This window comes from Pteropus vampyrus, unplaced genomic scaffold, assembly GCF_000151845.1.
Source record: "Pteropus vampyrus isolate Shadow unplaced genomic scaffold, Pvam_2.0 Scaffold65, whole genome shotgun sequence".
Classification (NCBI taxonomy): domain Eukaryota; kingdom Metazoa; phylum Chordata; class Mammalia; order Chiroptera; family Pteropodidae; genus Pteropus; species Pteropus vampyrus.
In genome coordinates, this window is record NW_011888846.1 from 2,184,956 (window position 1) to 2,201,001 (window position 16,046).

Below are 16,046 nucleotides of genomic sequence, written 5' to 3' on the forward strand. Positions count from 1 at the left end.
GTCAATATTCTACCTTAACCCTTGATTCATTGTTTGGCAAAGTATAGACTTTCGGGTGAAAATAATTTTCATCCAGTTTTTGAAAATTCTGCTGGATTTTCTGAAGTCCTCCAAAGTTTCCGTTCAGGAGAATACTGGCGTTTTTATTTCTAGTCCTTTGTATGCGATCTTTTCTTTTTCTCTTCGGAAACTTTTTGAATCATTTTCTTACCCGGATGTGGGGTCCTGGTATTTCACAACGACATGCTTTTTGCGTGTGTTGGGTGGGGGCAGTTATTGATTGTTCTGGGCACTCATAAACCATTTCAAATTGGAAACTCACACATCGAAGTTCTAGAGTTTTTTCTCGTATAATTTCCTGCTGTTTTCTCGGTTCCTGTTAGATGTCAAATTAATGAGATGATAGATCTCCTGGATTGGTTCTCTAATTTTATCTTCTTCTCTCCTAGTTTTATCTACCTTATTGTTTCACTTTCTAGAAGATTTCCTCAACTTTATCTAAGTTTCTATTACATTTTAAATTACACTGCTATACTTTTCATTTTCAAGACTGCTCTCTTGTTCTCCGACTCGTTACTCTTTTGAAGCATCCTGTTCCTATTTTACGGATGAAATATTACTTCAGCTACATGAGGATTTTAATTTTAATTAGATTTTTGTTTCTTGTGATGTTTTTTTCTGTGCCACGCATGGTTGTTTCACCAGAATTCCTTTTGTTTTTCCTTCTTGGTTTGGTCTATTTCATATCGGTGGCTTCCCCGAATGTCTGGAGGTGCTTGGCTACTTGTTCCCATCTGGGCGATGTGCTAAAAACGTGGAGTAACTCAGGGTGCACGAGCGTAGCTTTCGACTGGTCAGCTTCCCTGGAAGGAAATGAGGCAGCAAGCCGCCTTTTTCTCTGGAGGAATCTCCACACATAAGTGATACGGGTCTTTCCTCCAAGGCCATTCCGTTTATCCAGAGGAGGGTCCTCCAGTCTTCCTCCTGGGGGAGTGGGTTCTGAATAAGCTTGATGTAATTTCTCCAGTCGATAGACTTGAACTTAATCCGTATTTTCAGTCTGTTGCCTCATTTTTGAGCTTCGTTGTGCCTCGAGTTCTGAAGTTCAGTGCCTCTCTGGTTCAGTTTCTCCAGAGAAGAAATGATCTCCTAAAGGCATTGGAGAGGGGACTGGCAGCGACCCGGATCGCCCAGGTCAGGGTGGGTACCGGGGGATGCTCACTGATGCTTTCCAGCTTCAGTCAATTTGTTTTCATCCCATGCTGGGAAAGGCAGTCATGAGCAGCTTCTGACCTGCATGGCCACATTGGAATGGGCCTGGGGTCTAGAACACTTCCTTACTCACCAAGAGACAGAGTCCTCGCAACGGGTGCCATCGCCAGGCTTATGACCTCTCGCAGGAACGCCTTCCCCTGCTTCAGACTCACTGTCGCTCCTTTGTTCGGCTTAAGCGCAGGGGGCCCTTGGGCCTGCCCCCAGCTTTCTGTATTTCAGACCCCACCGGAAGGGGGTTGGGTCCTTCCACTGCAGCACAAAGCGGGGTGGCTGCCTGCCAGTCACATCACCCGCATCTGCAGAGTGGACCCACCAGCCACGGAGATCAGCGCATGACAAGGGGCTGGATCTTGTGTGCTCTCTCCTCTCCTTTCCTGCTATAAGTAAATACTATTAGGGACGGGGCCAAGGTCTCTGAGTCCCCACCAGAGGACGAGTGGCCCTGTAACCCTGTCAGGGTGAAAAACAAAGGTGGGGATTCAGACTTTTATGGGGCTGTTAGACAATGGTGCCTGAATGACAATAATCACAGGTCCCCACGGGGTAAGGGGAAACTAATGGCACTGAGGGGTTTGGGGATAAACTTGGCAACTCTTAGCAGACAGGTTCACATGAGCTTATGTGTGGGGCCCCTTAAGCCATCTCAGGTGCCAGGGATCATGGTTCCCATAACTGAGTGTTAATAAACATTTTGGCCACTTGTGACACAGAGCATCACTGCCATCTAAGGGAGAAATGCCCCTCACGACAAACAACTCAAGCCATAACAGCAGGACATCCATTCCTGCCTGCCACTTAAGCTACCCAAACCCCAACAGAATATTCTACAAAGGCAGTACCACATAGCAGGTAGGAAAAATGTATTAGTTCAGAGCTTGCTATAGGCAAGAATATCACACACCACTCTTATAATTTAACAGCACAGTCCGGCCCATTAAAAACGGGCCTCAGGAACCTGGAGGCTAACAGTAGACTTCCAGAAATTGAATGCCAAGGTGCCACCCTTGGCCCCTCAGAACCTGACATCACTGCCGTCACCTAGGCGGTGACAGCGCACATGGGAGACTGGTACGCTGTTATTTTCCATCCGCCTGCAGGAGAAGGAGCAAGACCAATTTGCATGTACGTGGACCGGCCTGCAGTACACTTTCCCCGTCCTTCTGCAGGGAACCCCCAAACCCCCTGTAATATGCCAGCAGGGGGTGGGGCTAGATCTGTAACAAGTCCAAGGGCCCCTGGGAGGACTTGTCACCCACTGTATTGACGACATCCTCATTGCCAGCCTAACAAAGAATAAGGTGACCAAGCCTTGTGTAACATCACGGACACGGTGACACGTGCAGGCTGGGCCATCAGCCCTGACAAAGGCCAGGACCTGCTACACAGCTGCAGTTCATGGGCCAGTAATCAAAACAATATTCCTGATGAGATTAAACAGAAGTTATTGTCCCTGACAGTTCCTGCCACCACCAACAAAAAATGACTCAGAAACTGGTCGGCCTGTGCTGTCCTCCTACCCGGGTATTCTTTTGGCCCCTTTTGTCAGGGTTACCCACATTGTGGCTGCCCTTGAACGGGGCTTCTGACCACAGTGGGCCTAGGTCCCCCACAAATGTGGTAAATGGACCACACTGGACTGCTATTCCGCAGTCACAACTCTAGGCGCTCACCGCGTGGACACATATCCCAGCGTGCCACATAGACGCAGAGACCACTGTTGTGGCTTAAAAAAACGCCTCTGCCATATGTTCACATATCCAACATTCCCTCTGATCAAGATCATAGTCACAGCCCAAACAACACAGCGATGAACTTGTGCCTGTGAGATAAGGTGGAGCTTGCATGCTTCCTGTCATCCTGACACAGACAGGGAGAAACACACTGAAATGAACAGCTCAAGCGACTATACAGACTATCAAGAAAACCACTTACCAGATGGTACTTCGCCTCAGAAAAATCACTTGAACATTAAACACTACGCTCCAACACATGGCGGGTGACACTGAACTTGGAGTGGGTGGGGGACCAGGCAGTCGCCAGATGAGGCTGTGCCAGCAGAATCCCAGACTCAGTACTCCCGACCTTTGTTTTTCTTTTCTCTCGTGACTGTGGTCAGGGCCACAGTGGCATCACCAGTAGGGCTTCCTAATTCCAAAGAGAGGCAGTGCTACATTTAGGCACCTCTCTCCCAGGGAGCCCCACGGGGACTGGGGAAGGGATGACAGAACATGGGGGCGCCAGGGCTGGCACCTCTGACTCAAGTGGGTGTTATTATAGGACGTGCCGAGTTCATTCAGGATGTCACTTCCCTCCCCATGCTGGATGATTGGGCCAAAAGATTTGGTTCCCAGAGGGCAGTGGATCCCGAGGAACTGGAAGAGGAGAGCGTCTCAGCCTCCGGGGGCTCCCAGAGCAGGAGACAGATGGGAACTTGAACCTGTCTTCTTACTCCAGGAGCCTCTGCTGGGCGGGGCGCCACAATGCTGATGAGAACCGGCACAGCCTGGGGACGAGAAGGAACTCAGAGGGTGCTGGGTCTGTCGTCCGGAATAAAGTCCATCTTACCCCTCACCCCCATTTGAATGGCTTATCTGGGACACAGCTTGGACTTTCCTCCGGCTCAACAAGAATCACTGAACTTATTAGCCGGACACTCGAATAGCCCTCAATTATCTGCTGGCAGAACAGGGTGGCGTTTGTGTTATTGCCAATGCCTCTTGCTGTGGGTCCTTCCACACTGCAGGGGAAGAAGCCCCAGCCGCACACCGCAGGCCCCGATCGGTTTGGTGACCTCTTCAGTGGGCTTGGTCCAGGCACCGGGCTTTCTGGTGCAGGGCCACGCTCCAGGAGGCCTGGTCACCGCCCTGGGTCTGGTTCTCCTAGTGCCCCTGGTGAAATGCTGTCTCCAAATGACAAGGAGCCTCTGCAAGCAAACTGCATCCATCTGGGTTGTTCAGGGGCCCGGTCACCCAGCTCCGCCTACACAGTCACGCTGAACGACAATCCCCTCAGAGGTGGTGTGCTCTATCTGCTGCTATTTCAGTGGCTGAGCAGGGTTGGGGGTGGTGGACAGTCTGGTAAGGCAGTCACCTGAAGCTCTGGCCTCCTGCACTGTCACACTGAAATGGCCATTGGGCCTTACTCACCAAGACAGAGTCCTCACAGCAGGTGCCAGGCTCGTGGCCTCCTGCAGGAATGCCTTTCCCTGCTTCAGACCGTGTGCTCTTTTGTTCTGCTGAAGCCAAGGGTCAGTGGCCCTTGGGCCGGCCCCCAGCCTTCTGCATTTCAGACCCTACTGGGCCCTTCCACTGCAGCAGGAAGTTGGGTGCTTGCCGGCCCACCGCCCACTGCAGCATCGGAGTGGATCCGCAGGCCGTGGGGGACGGATGCTTTCCAAGCAGCTGGATCTTGCGCACACTCTCTCCTGTCTGGCAGCGAGGAGACGCAGTGTCCCTCAAGCCTGGGGAGCCACTGTCTGCTCTCGGGGACCTCGCACCAGGCACTTTTTTTTTTTTTTGCCTGGGTGGCACTTACCTGCCTTTTAACCTGACTCCAAAGCCTGGCCACCCAGGGAACGGGGGAGCGGTCCCACGCTTCGCACATTTTCCGTGGCAGTTGCGGCGTGTCATTACTATTGCGTCCTTAGCACCAAACGCCGTATCTGGCACATGGTGGGCACGCAAGTATGTTTTACGAGATAAAATTTTTAGACTCTGCCACTATTCGGGGTCATTTTCCGAGAACTTGAACATTCAAGGATGTGTAGGGGTTAAAGGTGTGGCAGGGATGGCCGTCGGGAGGCGACCAGAGGGATTCAGGTGAGATGACGGTGGTTACTTCTCATCTGTCGGAGCGAGGATGACTCATTATCCTGAGCACCACGCACTCCAGCGGGCTCCGTCTTTGAAATTCTTTTGTTCTTCTGTATCTCTAGCTCCATCCTTCTTCAAGCTCGTATTTCTAGAAATTAGAGCCTTCACACCCAGTCATCAGGTGGCTGCCCTTCTTGGTGGCCCACTTAATGGCGTGTGACCTTTCCGTATGAGTTCTCTCACAAGGGCAATCAGAACTCAAGTGATCTGCGAGGAAAGACACTTGCCACGAATCTCAGGGACGGAGCCACCGCTCGGGAACCCGGAGCTGTGACTCACGGCTCTCCGCTGACCCGCCCCCTCGCACGGCCCTCCCATTCCACGCTCTCAAACACTGCGCGTGCTTCCTTGGTTGCACTTACCGCAATTTGTCATGCACTGTTTTGGAAATTTAGATTTTAAGCTTCGTGAGGCCAGGGCCCCCCCCAGCAGTCAGCACGGTGCTCAGAACAGGAAGGTATGCTCGACAACTGTCAAACAGACGAGTGATGACGTCAGAGCACAGGCTGCCCAGATGTGCGTGGCGACGACGTTTATCCGGGGAGTGAACAGCTCCCGCACACAGCTCGCCTAACTCTGCCGCCCACTGAGAAATCAGAAATCCGTGAATTTTACGGGGACTGGCTTTCTGTACTTGACTTAAAACGTGAAAAAAAAATGAACATCTGATATGAAATTAATTTATAAATCATTTATTTACAGATATTCCTGAAAGTACATTTCAGTTAACAAATCTATTTACACAGGTATACATGGGAATTCATCCCAGTTATTTTACAGATCATACTTACAAACCACACCCTAAGTCTTCTGTGCAAAGTTGCACGGGATGTGACTATTGGCTGAAAATGGCCTGGTGACCAGGCTATTTACACATACACAGTAAACGGGTTTGTTTTTCATGTCTGCACGATACAGTACACACACGGAGGCCGAGCCTCCCAGAGAACACTTTGCAATGTGTTTCCCAAGAAGGCTTTGCAAAGTCCGGAAGGAAAGCTATTAAACATAGGTTAATTAAAATGATAGTACCTCCTTTACATCAGTTTACATTTTTTTCTTCACATTTTTATAATACAAAGATATTTTATTGAATTGCTGCACAACCAGTTTAAGATGATTTGTAAACATGTAAATTCCTACAATTTGCATTAAACATCATTGTAGTTTCTATCATTTGCTCTTTGAATTACTGTTTTTTATTCACTAGTATTCTTAAGGTAGTAAAAGAAGATGTAAGTTTGAACTTCTTGCAGAAAAGTTATGAGTCTCTAATGCTGTGCGAGTACACACTTTATTCAAGTATTGCAAAAAGCTAAGGCCACTTTTTTTCAAGACAAGAAAGTGAACAAAATTGTTTTTATCAATAGGCCACAACACTCTTATGAGCAATGAAATCTCTTCCGAAAGATAGTTTCTCAGAGACCTGTAGTCACAGAAGGAATTTTCTTTCCTTTTAGGTAAAAGAAAAACAAATTACCTTCTTTATTAACTACTTTTGAGCTCTTCCCACTTTTCCCTAGAGTAAAAATTCCTGTTTAGACCTGAAGAGGGAATCTATACCCTGTACTTATTTAACCCAGAGTTAAGTACCCTGGATAGCACAAGTTATTTTGGACTCAGAAATAAATCTGAAGCCAGTATGTTGGTTTACTACTAAATTCTGAGTGCTATTCTAAAAGATATTACTGCTGATGCGAAGATCTTTTTCTCAGAGGAGTTATGAAGAGTGGAAGAGGATGGGGTGTGGGGAGGAGGAACAAAGAGGGAATATTTAGATTCTTGGTTAAGAGGCAGAGCTTGATTAAAAAGACCCCAATATGGAACAAGTGGCTGGGGGTCCATATTTATCATTCCCGACCCTAACAATAAATCCCTTTCAAATTTATCCAAATAGTTAAAATAAAAAGAAATCTGCTAATTATAGATTCCTTTGTTTTCTGCTACCAAACTATAATCACTTCTAGCAAGGAGTAAGACTGATCAATTCCTGCCTCTCGTCTGGAACCCAGAGTTCTTAGGACAGTTAAGACGGCTGGAGGATGGCAGGACCGCTGTTGCCACATACTTGGCAGCTTTCTTACGAGGGGACTAAGTCCAGAGACAGCTGATTCCACGGACTTAGAGCATTTCTTTCCTTTTCTGGAATCATAATGTCATAAAGAATAAACTTTCTTAGTAAGAATGAATTTAGGTCTAGGTCCAAATAATGAGGATGTAGAAAAACAACCTATATTACTATTATATTATTTTTATATTCACTTATAAAAAATTTACAGCAGCTGTGAAGTTTCAGTATCATAAGGACAATGTAATCCTACAAACAGCCAAAGGATGTAGACAAGATGTTCTTCTGTCTTCCAAACACTACAAACTGAAAAGAAAAGCTTTTGCTTTTCCTTGGCCACATGAAAATATTATTTCCACACTACTGGTTAATAACCCCAAGAAACCGTAGCTTCTCTCAGTCAATTTGCTCATTATGGCTACGAGACTAGAGCTCAACATCAAAAGCCCAGAGGAAATGCTGGCAATACACTAACCCGAGCACTTCCTGAGACCCGATCAGAACATTTCAGTGCTTTCCTTATTTGTCAAGAGCTATCATACCAGTCATTGTGCAAAGTGCAAATATTCCAATGATGATTTCAGTACGTTTCTCCTAATGACAAGATGAAACCAAAGAGGAATGGAAGTGTGCATAGTGAAACATTTGAGATGCAAAGGCAAGTTGAAGGAAAGATGCAGAAATGAATGAACATGCACACTTAAAGATTAAACCACCTTTGGGTTTTTCCCAACATATTTTGAAGCTGTAACATTCCAGGATATTTGTAAATATGAATCCAGTGGATGTCTTACATCATGCTTCTAATCAGGACCTCCAATATTAAGGCATTTACATTCACGCCTAAGAGTATCCACATTCTTCTAGATTACTTGAAGACGGATAGAACTGATTGACACAAACCAGTCAGGAAGGCAGCGCGCTGAGGCCCCAGGGCAGCATCATGTGTGCTCTGGCGTAGCAGCTGGAGTCTATGAAATTCTTCAGATCCAGGTAATAGTTGTGAGAAGCAGAGCCGCTGCAAGAGGCAGAGTTAAACTTGACAGTGTCATTACACCGTTTTATCCCATTTCTGCTGCTGCAGATGATCTTGGAAAAGCCCATCTTCTTTTCACTGAATTAAACTGCCTTCTTTGATAAGTGTACGGGTTTGTTAAAAACGTAGGTTTTCCTGTGCAAAGGACTATGAGCCATAGAAGCTTCAAGAGAGAAGTGTAACTATTAGATGAAGAATCTTCCACTTCTGAATAGAGACACACATTTTCAACTTAATAATTTATCTTAAAATAAATTAAAAAATGTTCCATAGCACAAAAGCAGCACACAAACAACAGAAAATATCTTTTTGTCTTTGGTGCACACTCATTTCCTAAATCATTCAAGTAACAGTGTCTCTGACTTCTTGGGGAGAGATAGGAGTTGAAAGTTCGAAGGCCAAAATGACTTATTTCCACTTTTGCCGTGCCTGATGCCTGAGATGGTCCTGAGGATCTGCGAATCTGGGAGCAGCTGGCAGAGGTTCAGAAGGAGCAAGAAAAGTGTGGGATGGATGAGGGGCAGAGGGACCGGCCCTGCGTCCGTCCTTGGAGCCCAGTCTTCAGTGGGACATTTCTCTGTATTCATGCCCAAATAGAGAAAACTAAAAATAATGCAAAGGGTTAAAATTCCTTAGATGGTGCTCAGAAAGCAAGGCTACCACTGACTTCTATTAACCTGACAGCCTACTTGGTGCTGCTCAACTATGATAATGGAAAATGGTCTTCAAAAAGAAATGAAATGAACTCCAGCACGTGGAATAGGCACACGTCGTCAAACTTGCCTATTTAGAAGTGGTTAAGGGTTTAATACTGTTTAGAAACTATAATATCCTTTATGACTTTCATGGTATAGACCAGGATTACATTTTAGAAATGGTCTAACGCATTTATTTATATCCTCTCCTGCCTGACTTCAGACTCAAGGAAGTGATATCTAGTCTAAGCTACGAGGTAAGTCTGGTGTTTTCAGCCCTCATCTGACACCCAGCAGGGGTGTTAATGAGAGGTGCAGAGTTATACCGTGTGTCAACATCAGGTGTGCAACCCTGCCCACTGAAAATACCCCATTAGTCCAGTGGACAGTCTCTAAAGGCAAAGGCTGTAATACCAGATATACCGCACCGTCCCGTGGACTCCAAACCAGTAGTCTTTAAGAACAGGTACAAGGTCCAGAAGCACTCTTGCTATGATGGAGATGGGGTGTGTATCAGGAGGCAGAAAGGCCCAGGACTCACATTAGCACTCAGTGTTCAGTTTATTTGCAAGATGTCACACAAGTAGCACTCTCCCCTGTTTTTCACTGATCTGATTCAGAACATCAATAGTATCTCTGATCAAGGTCTCAAAGATCCCATCAGCCAGCTGCATCTTCACACACAACTCATCCTCATCGTAGTTCACCCACTGTGCCTCCTCTTCATGGAGCTCTTGCACCTAGAATTGAGAAAGCACAGAGGTTAGAAAAATCCGTGTCAAATAAAAGCTAGGAAATTTGTTATATTTGCTGACCTTGTAGTCCCATCCATGGGACTACAGGCCAAGGAAACAAGCCAGAGAAAAAAAGGTGTTGTGTGATAACAACACTCCTTTCAAAGTTGCAAAAAGTTAAAAAACTCAATGACAATATTCCAGTATTTTATAGCTATTAAGAATTACAAGCATGCTGTCTACGTCAACATAAGACAATGTGTATAGAGATTTAAAGGGAAGAGAATGCAAATTACTAGATATGTGTTTTTACAGTTATAAAATGTATGTACCCAAAGACAATACTGGATATGATTCTGAAGCATTATAAATAAATGAATAAAATTTAATATTCATTAGAGTATTTTCAAATGTAGTATTGCTTAACTTATTTTAAAAATCATTGTTATACATACTTGTTCTTTTTATATTTCAGGATTTGGGGATTCTTAAGGTAAACCAAAACTAATTAACTCAGAAGTAACCGCCCAGATTTTTTGCTTGTTTACATTCTTTCTCATTCTTCTCTTTGAGGGGGGTTGTTTGAAGGGTATGCAAATATTCATTCCTTTGTTCTATAAATTATGCTCCATGAACCAATACGTCACCAAAAAAGGTTCTAAAGTCAAATAAGTTTTAGAGAACTCCCTCTGGAAGTTTCGTAATGCATATTAGCCCATTAAAGAGAAGACCACCAGAGTGTCTTGTACTTATTTGATCAAAGAATCATTTTGTGCAGATGTATAAGAAATAGCATTAACCTACTGATAAGCTGATGTCCCTCTCTTATGAAAGACACTGGTGCTGACAGAGGCCATGCTCCAGGAAAGCTCGCGGGTTATGTTCCCACAAAAGATTTCACACCTCTCCTGGATTTATTCAAATGGAGTTGTACAGCTTCTTTTTATAAGTTAGCTCAGCCTTTAGTATTAAATCTGTTCTTTGAGCGACTTCTTCCCCAATAATACAATTTAGAAATACTTTCTATCCCAATGAAATGGTTTTTGCCCTTACGGTAGAGATGCAGGCTCAGGACATTACCCATCATATCTGTGTACCCGACAAGCATCCCCAGTGCTCTCACCAGGATCTGCAAAAGCTTTGTTGCCCCCTAAGAACAGAAACTATTTCCCTCTCAGCCACTGAGAACTACCCTCATGTTTTCCTTTTTGCTTGGCCCATCAGAAAGCAAAAAGGCCAACTTGGAACTTTAACTACGGCAGCTGAGGGATTTTACAGCTTGCAAATCTGCCTCCATTTTTTTCTTCTGTTTTTATTTGAGCCTATTCTATTCTATTCTATTCTATTCTATTCTATTCTATTCTATTCTATTCTATTCTATTCTACTCTACTCTACTCTACTCTACTCTACTCTACTCTACTCTACTCTACTCTACTCTATGCTAATTTCCCCTGCCCCGCTCCTGAATATGTACACATGTATGTTATATGTAAATTAAGTTACATTCAAAGTCAGAAAGTCGGTCTAACAATAACTTCGATAACCTCATTTTCTTTTATTCCAACAGGGTATTAGGCTGATAGAAAAGAGAAATGTGATAAATGGAATGTGGCCAGATTTCAGCAAGCATATGTCAGGGTCTTTCACCAGATCCTTCTGAACAAGATGGGGAAATATGAGAGACACGTCAGTTAGGCAGATTTGTACCTTTATGATTAAAGAACAAAATGACTATCAAGCTGAAAGAAAGATTCCGCCTGGAAGACTCAGTGGCTTTTTCCTCCATGCTCCCCATCTATCTTATTCATGTTCCACTGTGGTAGTCCTCCTGTGGGACTGGGTTCCATGAGCTCCTCGAGAGTTTTCTTTTTATTTATAATTCCCCAGTGACCAGGACAATATAAATGGCATGTGTTTGGTATCTGGCATTTGGATTTTCAGTGAGCACTAAAAGGCTGGCTGTTGCTGACTCTCTCCAGTGCCTCCTTTTTAGTAATGACTTACATGGAGGCAGGTACATCAATACTGAAGGTAACGTGATGCTGGGAAATATAACAACTATGTTAGACGAAAGAACCAAAAATGTGTTGGTAGCTTGGAATGATGGGCCAAATTTAACAAGATGAAGAGTAAAATAAGGTCCTGTACATGGTCCAAAAAATAACTACGAAAGCACAGGTTGAGATTTTTGTGTTGGAGTTTTCCTAAGCTTTTGTCAGTCTCTTGGGAATGACGCAGATAAAAATAAACAAAACAAATGTGATTATAAACTATATTAATCGAGGTACAGTTATGCACTGCTGAATGACAGGAATATGTTCTGAGAAATGCATCACTAGGTTGCTTTCATCACTGTGTGAACATCGCAGAATGCACTTACACACAAACCTGGATGGTACAGCCTACCACACACCTCGGCATCATCACAAACACGAGTCGTGCTCTGTGGCGTTATGATGTCACTAAGCGACAGGAATTGTTCAGCTCCATTAAAATCTTACAGGACCACCACTGTATGTGTGGTCCATCGCTGACTGAACCATCAGTATGCAGTGCATGACTGCATTGTATACAGAAAAAGGGATGCAGTCATATGACTATACTAATTAAACAATATACAAAGATGTTATATGGTCAGTTCTGAGCACTGTATTTAAAGAGGGACAGTGACAAAGAGCTAAAGCTGATGATATAGAAGGCACTCGGAAACCCTATCAGACAATAGGAGAGAACACCAAAGTTTACTAGGAAGAAAAAGACTCAGGTGAAACATGACAGCTGCTTCAAAGGCATGTAGGAAGAATTAAAATTGTTATGTAAAGCCCCAAAGCTGTAGAAGCAAATTATAATTAATTACGTGAAAATCAATTTAAGCTTAATATGAGAAGGAATTTATCAACAGCAAATAAACTCAGGAGCTATCTAATATCTGATCATAAGTTAGCTTGGGAGTTTCACTGCAGGATTTAAATTTTAAGTACAATTCTACTCATAGGAGGAATATTTTTCAAGGCTACTATATACAAAGGATATACAAAAGCTCCTCTAATTACAGCAGCACCCCTTCTTCATGGCTTTGCTTTCCACGGTTTCGGTTACCTGCAGCCAACTGTGGTCTGAAATATTAAATGGAAACTTCCAGAAATAAACAATTTGTAAATTTTAAATTGTATGCTGTTCTGAGTAGCATGATGGAATCGTTTGCTGTCCTGCTCCATCCCGCCTGGGACATGAACCATCCCTCTGTCGAGAATATCCACGCTGTATTAGGCGTCTGCCCATGAGTCACTTAGCCATCTTGGTCATCAAATCGGTTATTAGAAAGAGAGACCACACGCACAGAACTTTTGCTACAGTATATTGTTACAAATGTCCTATTTTATCATCAGTTATTGTTGTTAATCTCTTACTATGCCTAATTTATAAATTAAACCTCATCATAGGGATGTGCGTATAGGAAAAAAGATGGTTTATAAAGGGTTTGGTACTATTTTCAGTTCCAGGCATCCACAGGGGTCTTGGAACATACCCCGCTGAGATGGAGGGGCGGGGCGGGGGCTACCATACTTGTTACTCATTCCACATCACATACACTTTGAGAATGCATTGCTAAAAATAGCTCATCTTCTTAGCTAACCTAAGATGTAAATTAATCACGGTCTTTGTGAAGCGGTAAAGGGATAGCGAATAAAAGCTAGAGCTGAAAGAAAGACTTCTTTTTTGGCTAACAGAAGCCTTTGTCTATAAAACATTCTTTGTATTTTACTTATCTCAAATAATGCTGAAAGGCACATGCATAGATAGACTGATTAGGGCCTTTCCTAGTCCAAGCAACAACAGCCAAATTATATATTTTAACTGGAAGCAACTGTTTTATATTTAGTATAATAGTTGTACCATGTTACACGTGCTTTAAAAGGGCAATTACTATTCTGTCTGAGGCCAACACCTCCCCCTGGTGGATTCCGTCCTGGCCTGTTCAGGGATACTGCGACAGTTCTCTCGCCTCTGCATCAACTCTCTACCGGCCTATTTCTTTCAAGCGAAAAGAACCTCTCTTGTTACCACTTCCTCCTTCATTCTTCTCTTTATAAAAAACTCCATTGAGTTAATTTCTGTGTGGATCAAATGAAATATGAATGAAATGTGAATGTAAGTGTTGAGAGATACATGTGTGTTTCCTAAGGGTTGCTACTACTTAACATTCCTTTAGGGAAAAATGGATAAAAGACCACTTTATTCCTTTTCCTTTTCATTTTATAAATCTTTTTTTCTAATGCTAGAGAAATATATTGCAAAATGGAATAAAGCCTATCCACCTAATATTCTATATAATAATAATAATAATAAAAAAATAATCACAGCTAATAGTTATTGAGTTATGTGCAAGGAACTGATCCATATATATATATTTATATATATATATATAAAAATACTCATTTAATTTTATTTATATATATATATAATACTCATTTAATCCTCTTAATTTCATCAGTTAGATATTATCATCATTTTGCAGATAGGAATATGAAGCACAGAGGGGTTAGCTAATTTGTCCACGATTACACTGCAACCAAGTGGCAGAACAGGGATTTAAACACAGGCAGTCTGGCTCCAGGATCTACACTAGCCTCTTTTCAATTTAGTTCCTTAAACTTTGCTTCTACTAAGCTTTTTATTTCTCAAGTTCTCAACACCCCCAAAATACTATTAAGTTACTCATCTAGAGAGTTCAAAAGAAAGCAATTTTCAAAACCGAGGGATAGAAATGCAGCAAATGAAGGCTTTAAGACTTTACTATCGTAGACTTCAGATCAGTTCTATCAAACTACATCCTTCAGAATCAAACTACATTCTGATTTTAGAAGAGACGGTCAAAATAAAAATAGTTGAGTTATATACACTGACCAGAATGTGATCCACCCGGTCTCTCTTCTTTCTTCCAAATTTCATCATTTTCTGCCAATCTGTTTTGTGGTTTGGCTCCTTTTTAAGACTGAACAACTTGAGTACTTCAGTTGCTATAAAGTTCTGTAAAAATAAGAGGAATGAATAAAACACAAACAATAAAGTTTCTGAGATTTCATGCTTATAACGCAACAAACGGATCTATGCTAATACCACATTTATAATAAAAGACCATCCAAATTTCTTCCGCTTAGAAATTTGAAGAGAAAAGCATTCTAAAAGCTCAGACTTTACCCACGTAAAAAGTTTTGTTGTTACACAACATACAAAAGTAAAACCCATTGATGAATCTGCAAAGAAAGATCACTTTAGAGTCCCCTCTACCCAAGAACCACTATTAGCTAACTTCAAGCTGGCAAAACTACTAACGAAAGCATAAAATAAAAAATAAATCTCTGACCCTGAAAAATCCAACATAAATTTTGGGAGCAATGCCATGTGAGCAAAGTACAAGGCTTTGGTTGGAACAGTTTATTTTGAAGCATCAAGATTCTAATATGTTAAACTTAAAAAATATTAATCAACACTTCGGTATGAGAAACATGATAATTTTACTACTAACAATATTTAAATTACCATCCTTTAAAAAAACTGTACAAAATGTTATTTCAATATTAAAATTAGTGGGTAGCATCATTGTGCTTTATATTGGTGTATGTATTTTGATGATTGCTGGTATATATTATGTATCATGTTTTAGTTTCAACTTATTTGTTCTTTGTTATTAATACAATAATTTGGGTCCTTATTACTTTTTAAATGTATTTAAAGTACATTAAATATATATTTAAGTCTCTATATTATTATTACTTGTTAAAAAACAATGTTCTTAGTGGGGAGAGGACACTTTATGAATCAGAATCATTTGAGATATTTCTCAAACTACCGATGTGCCCTTAAACTCTACCACTTATTACCCCCCCACACACACATGCACGTGCACACATGCACGCACACACACATGCAAGCGCATGCATTTGAGGATGTATCAACTATGGAGGGCTGAAAGGAATGGAGTATATCAGGGTTTGAGAAACTCCTCATGTGGTTCTGATACTATATTCCTCAAAGTTGAAAATAATTTTAAACGTATTTTTAATGAATCAAATTAATCTTTGAAAATTTTCTTTTTTTCTACTTACTTTAATGTAAGCAGGGGTTGACAAACTTTTTCTGTAAATGGCCATATTGTCAATATTTTAGCAGGAGCGCTGACATAGGCAATATGTAAATAAATGGGTGTGGCTGTGGTCCAATAAAACTTTATTTATAAAAACAGGTGATGGTTGGATTTAGCCTTTGGGCTATAATTTGCCTACCCTGATGTACACACACATTACATCTCATAAATACCTGCTGGTGTTCTGTCAGTATAAAATATTTTCAAAAGCTTTCTA

General features: G+C 42.3%; 1 protein-coding gene across 6 annotated transcripts in view; it reads right to left on the bottom strand.

Annotated features, from left to right (window-relative positions):
- Nucleotides 1-5,818: 5,818 nt before the first annotated feature.
- The window catches only part of CEP350 (centrosomal protein 350), a 110,961-nt gene continuing 100,733 nt past the window's right edge, over nt 5,819-16,046 (bottom strand). For 5 of the 6 annotated variants that reach the window (XM_011361217.2, XM_023531246.1, XM_023531247.1 and 2 more), the window contains exons 37-38: nt 14,590-14,712; nt 5,819-9,686 (exon numbers count right to left, since the gene is read on the bottom strand). In XM_011361217.2, coding sequence (XP_011359519.1) covers nt 9,522-9,686; nt 14,590-14,712 — 288 coding nt within the window. In that variant the 3' untranslated portion in view covers nt 5,819-9,521. The remainder of the gene's footprint in view (nt 9,687-14,589; nt 14,713-16,046) is intronic. The other variant, XM_023531244.1, reaches the window with a different exon arrangement.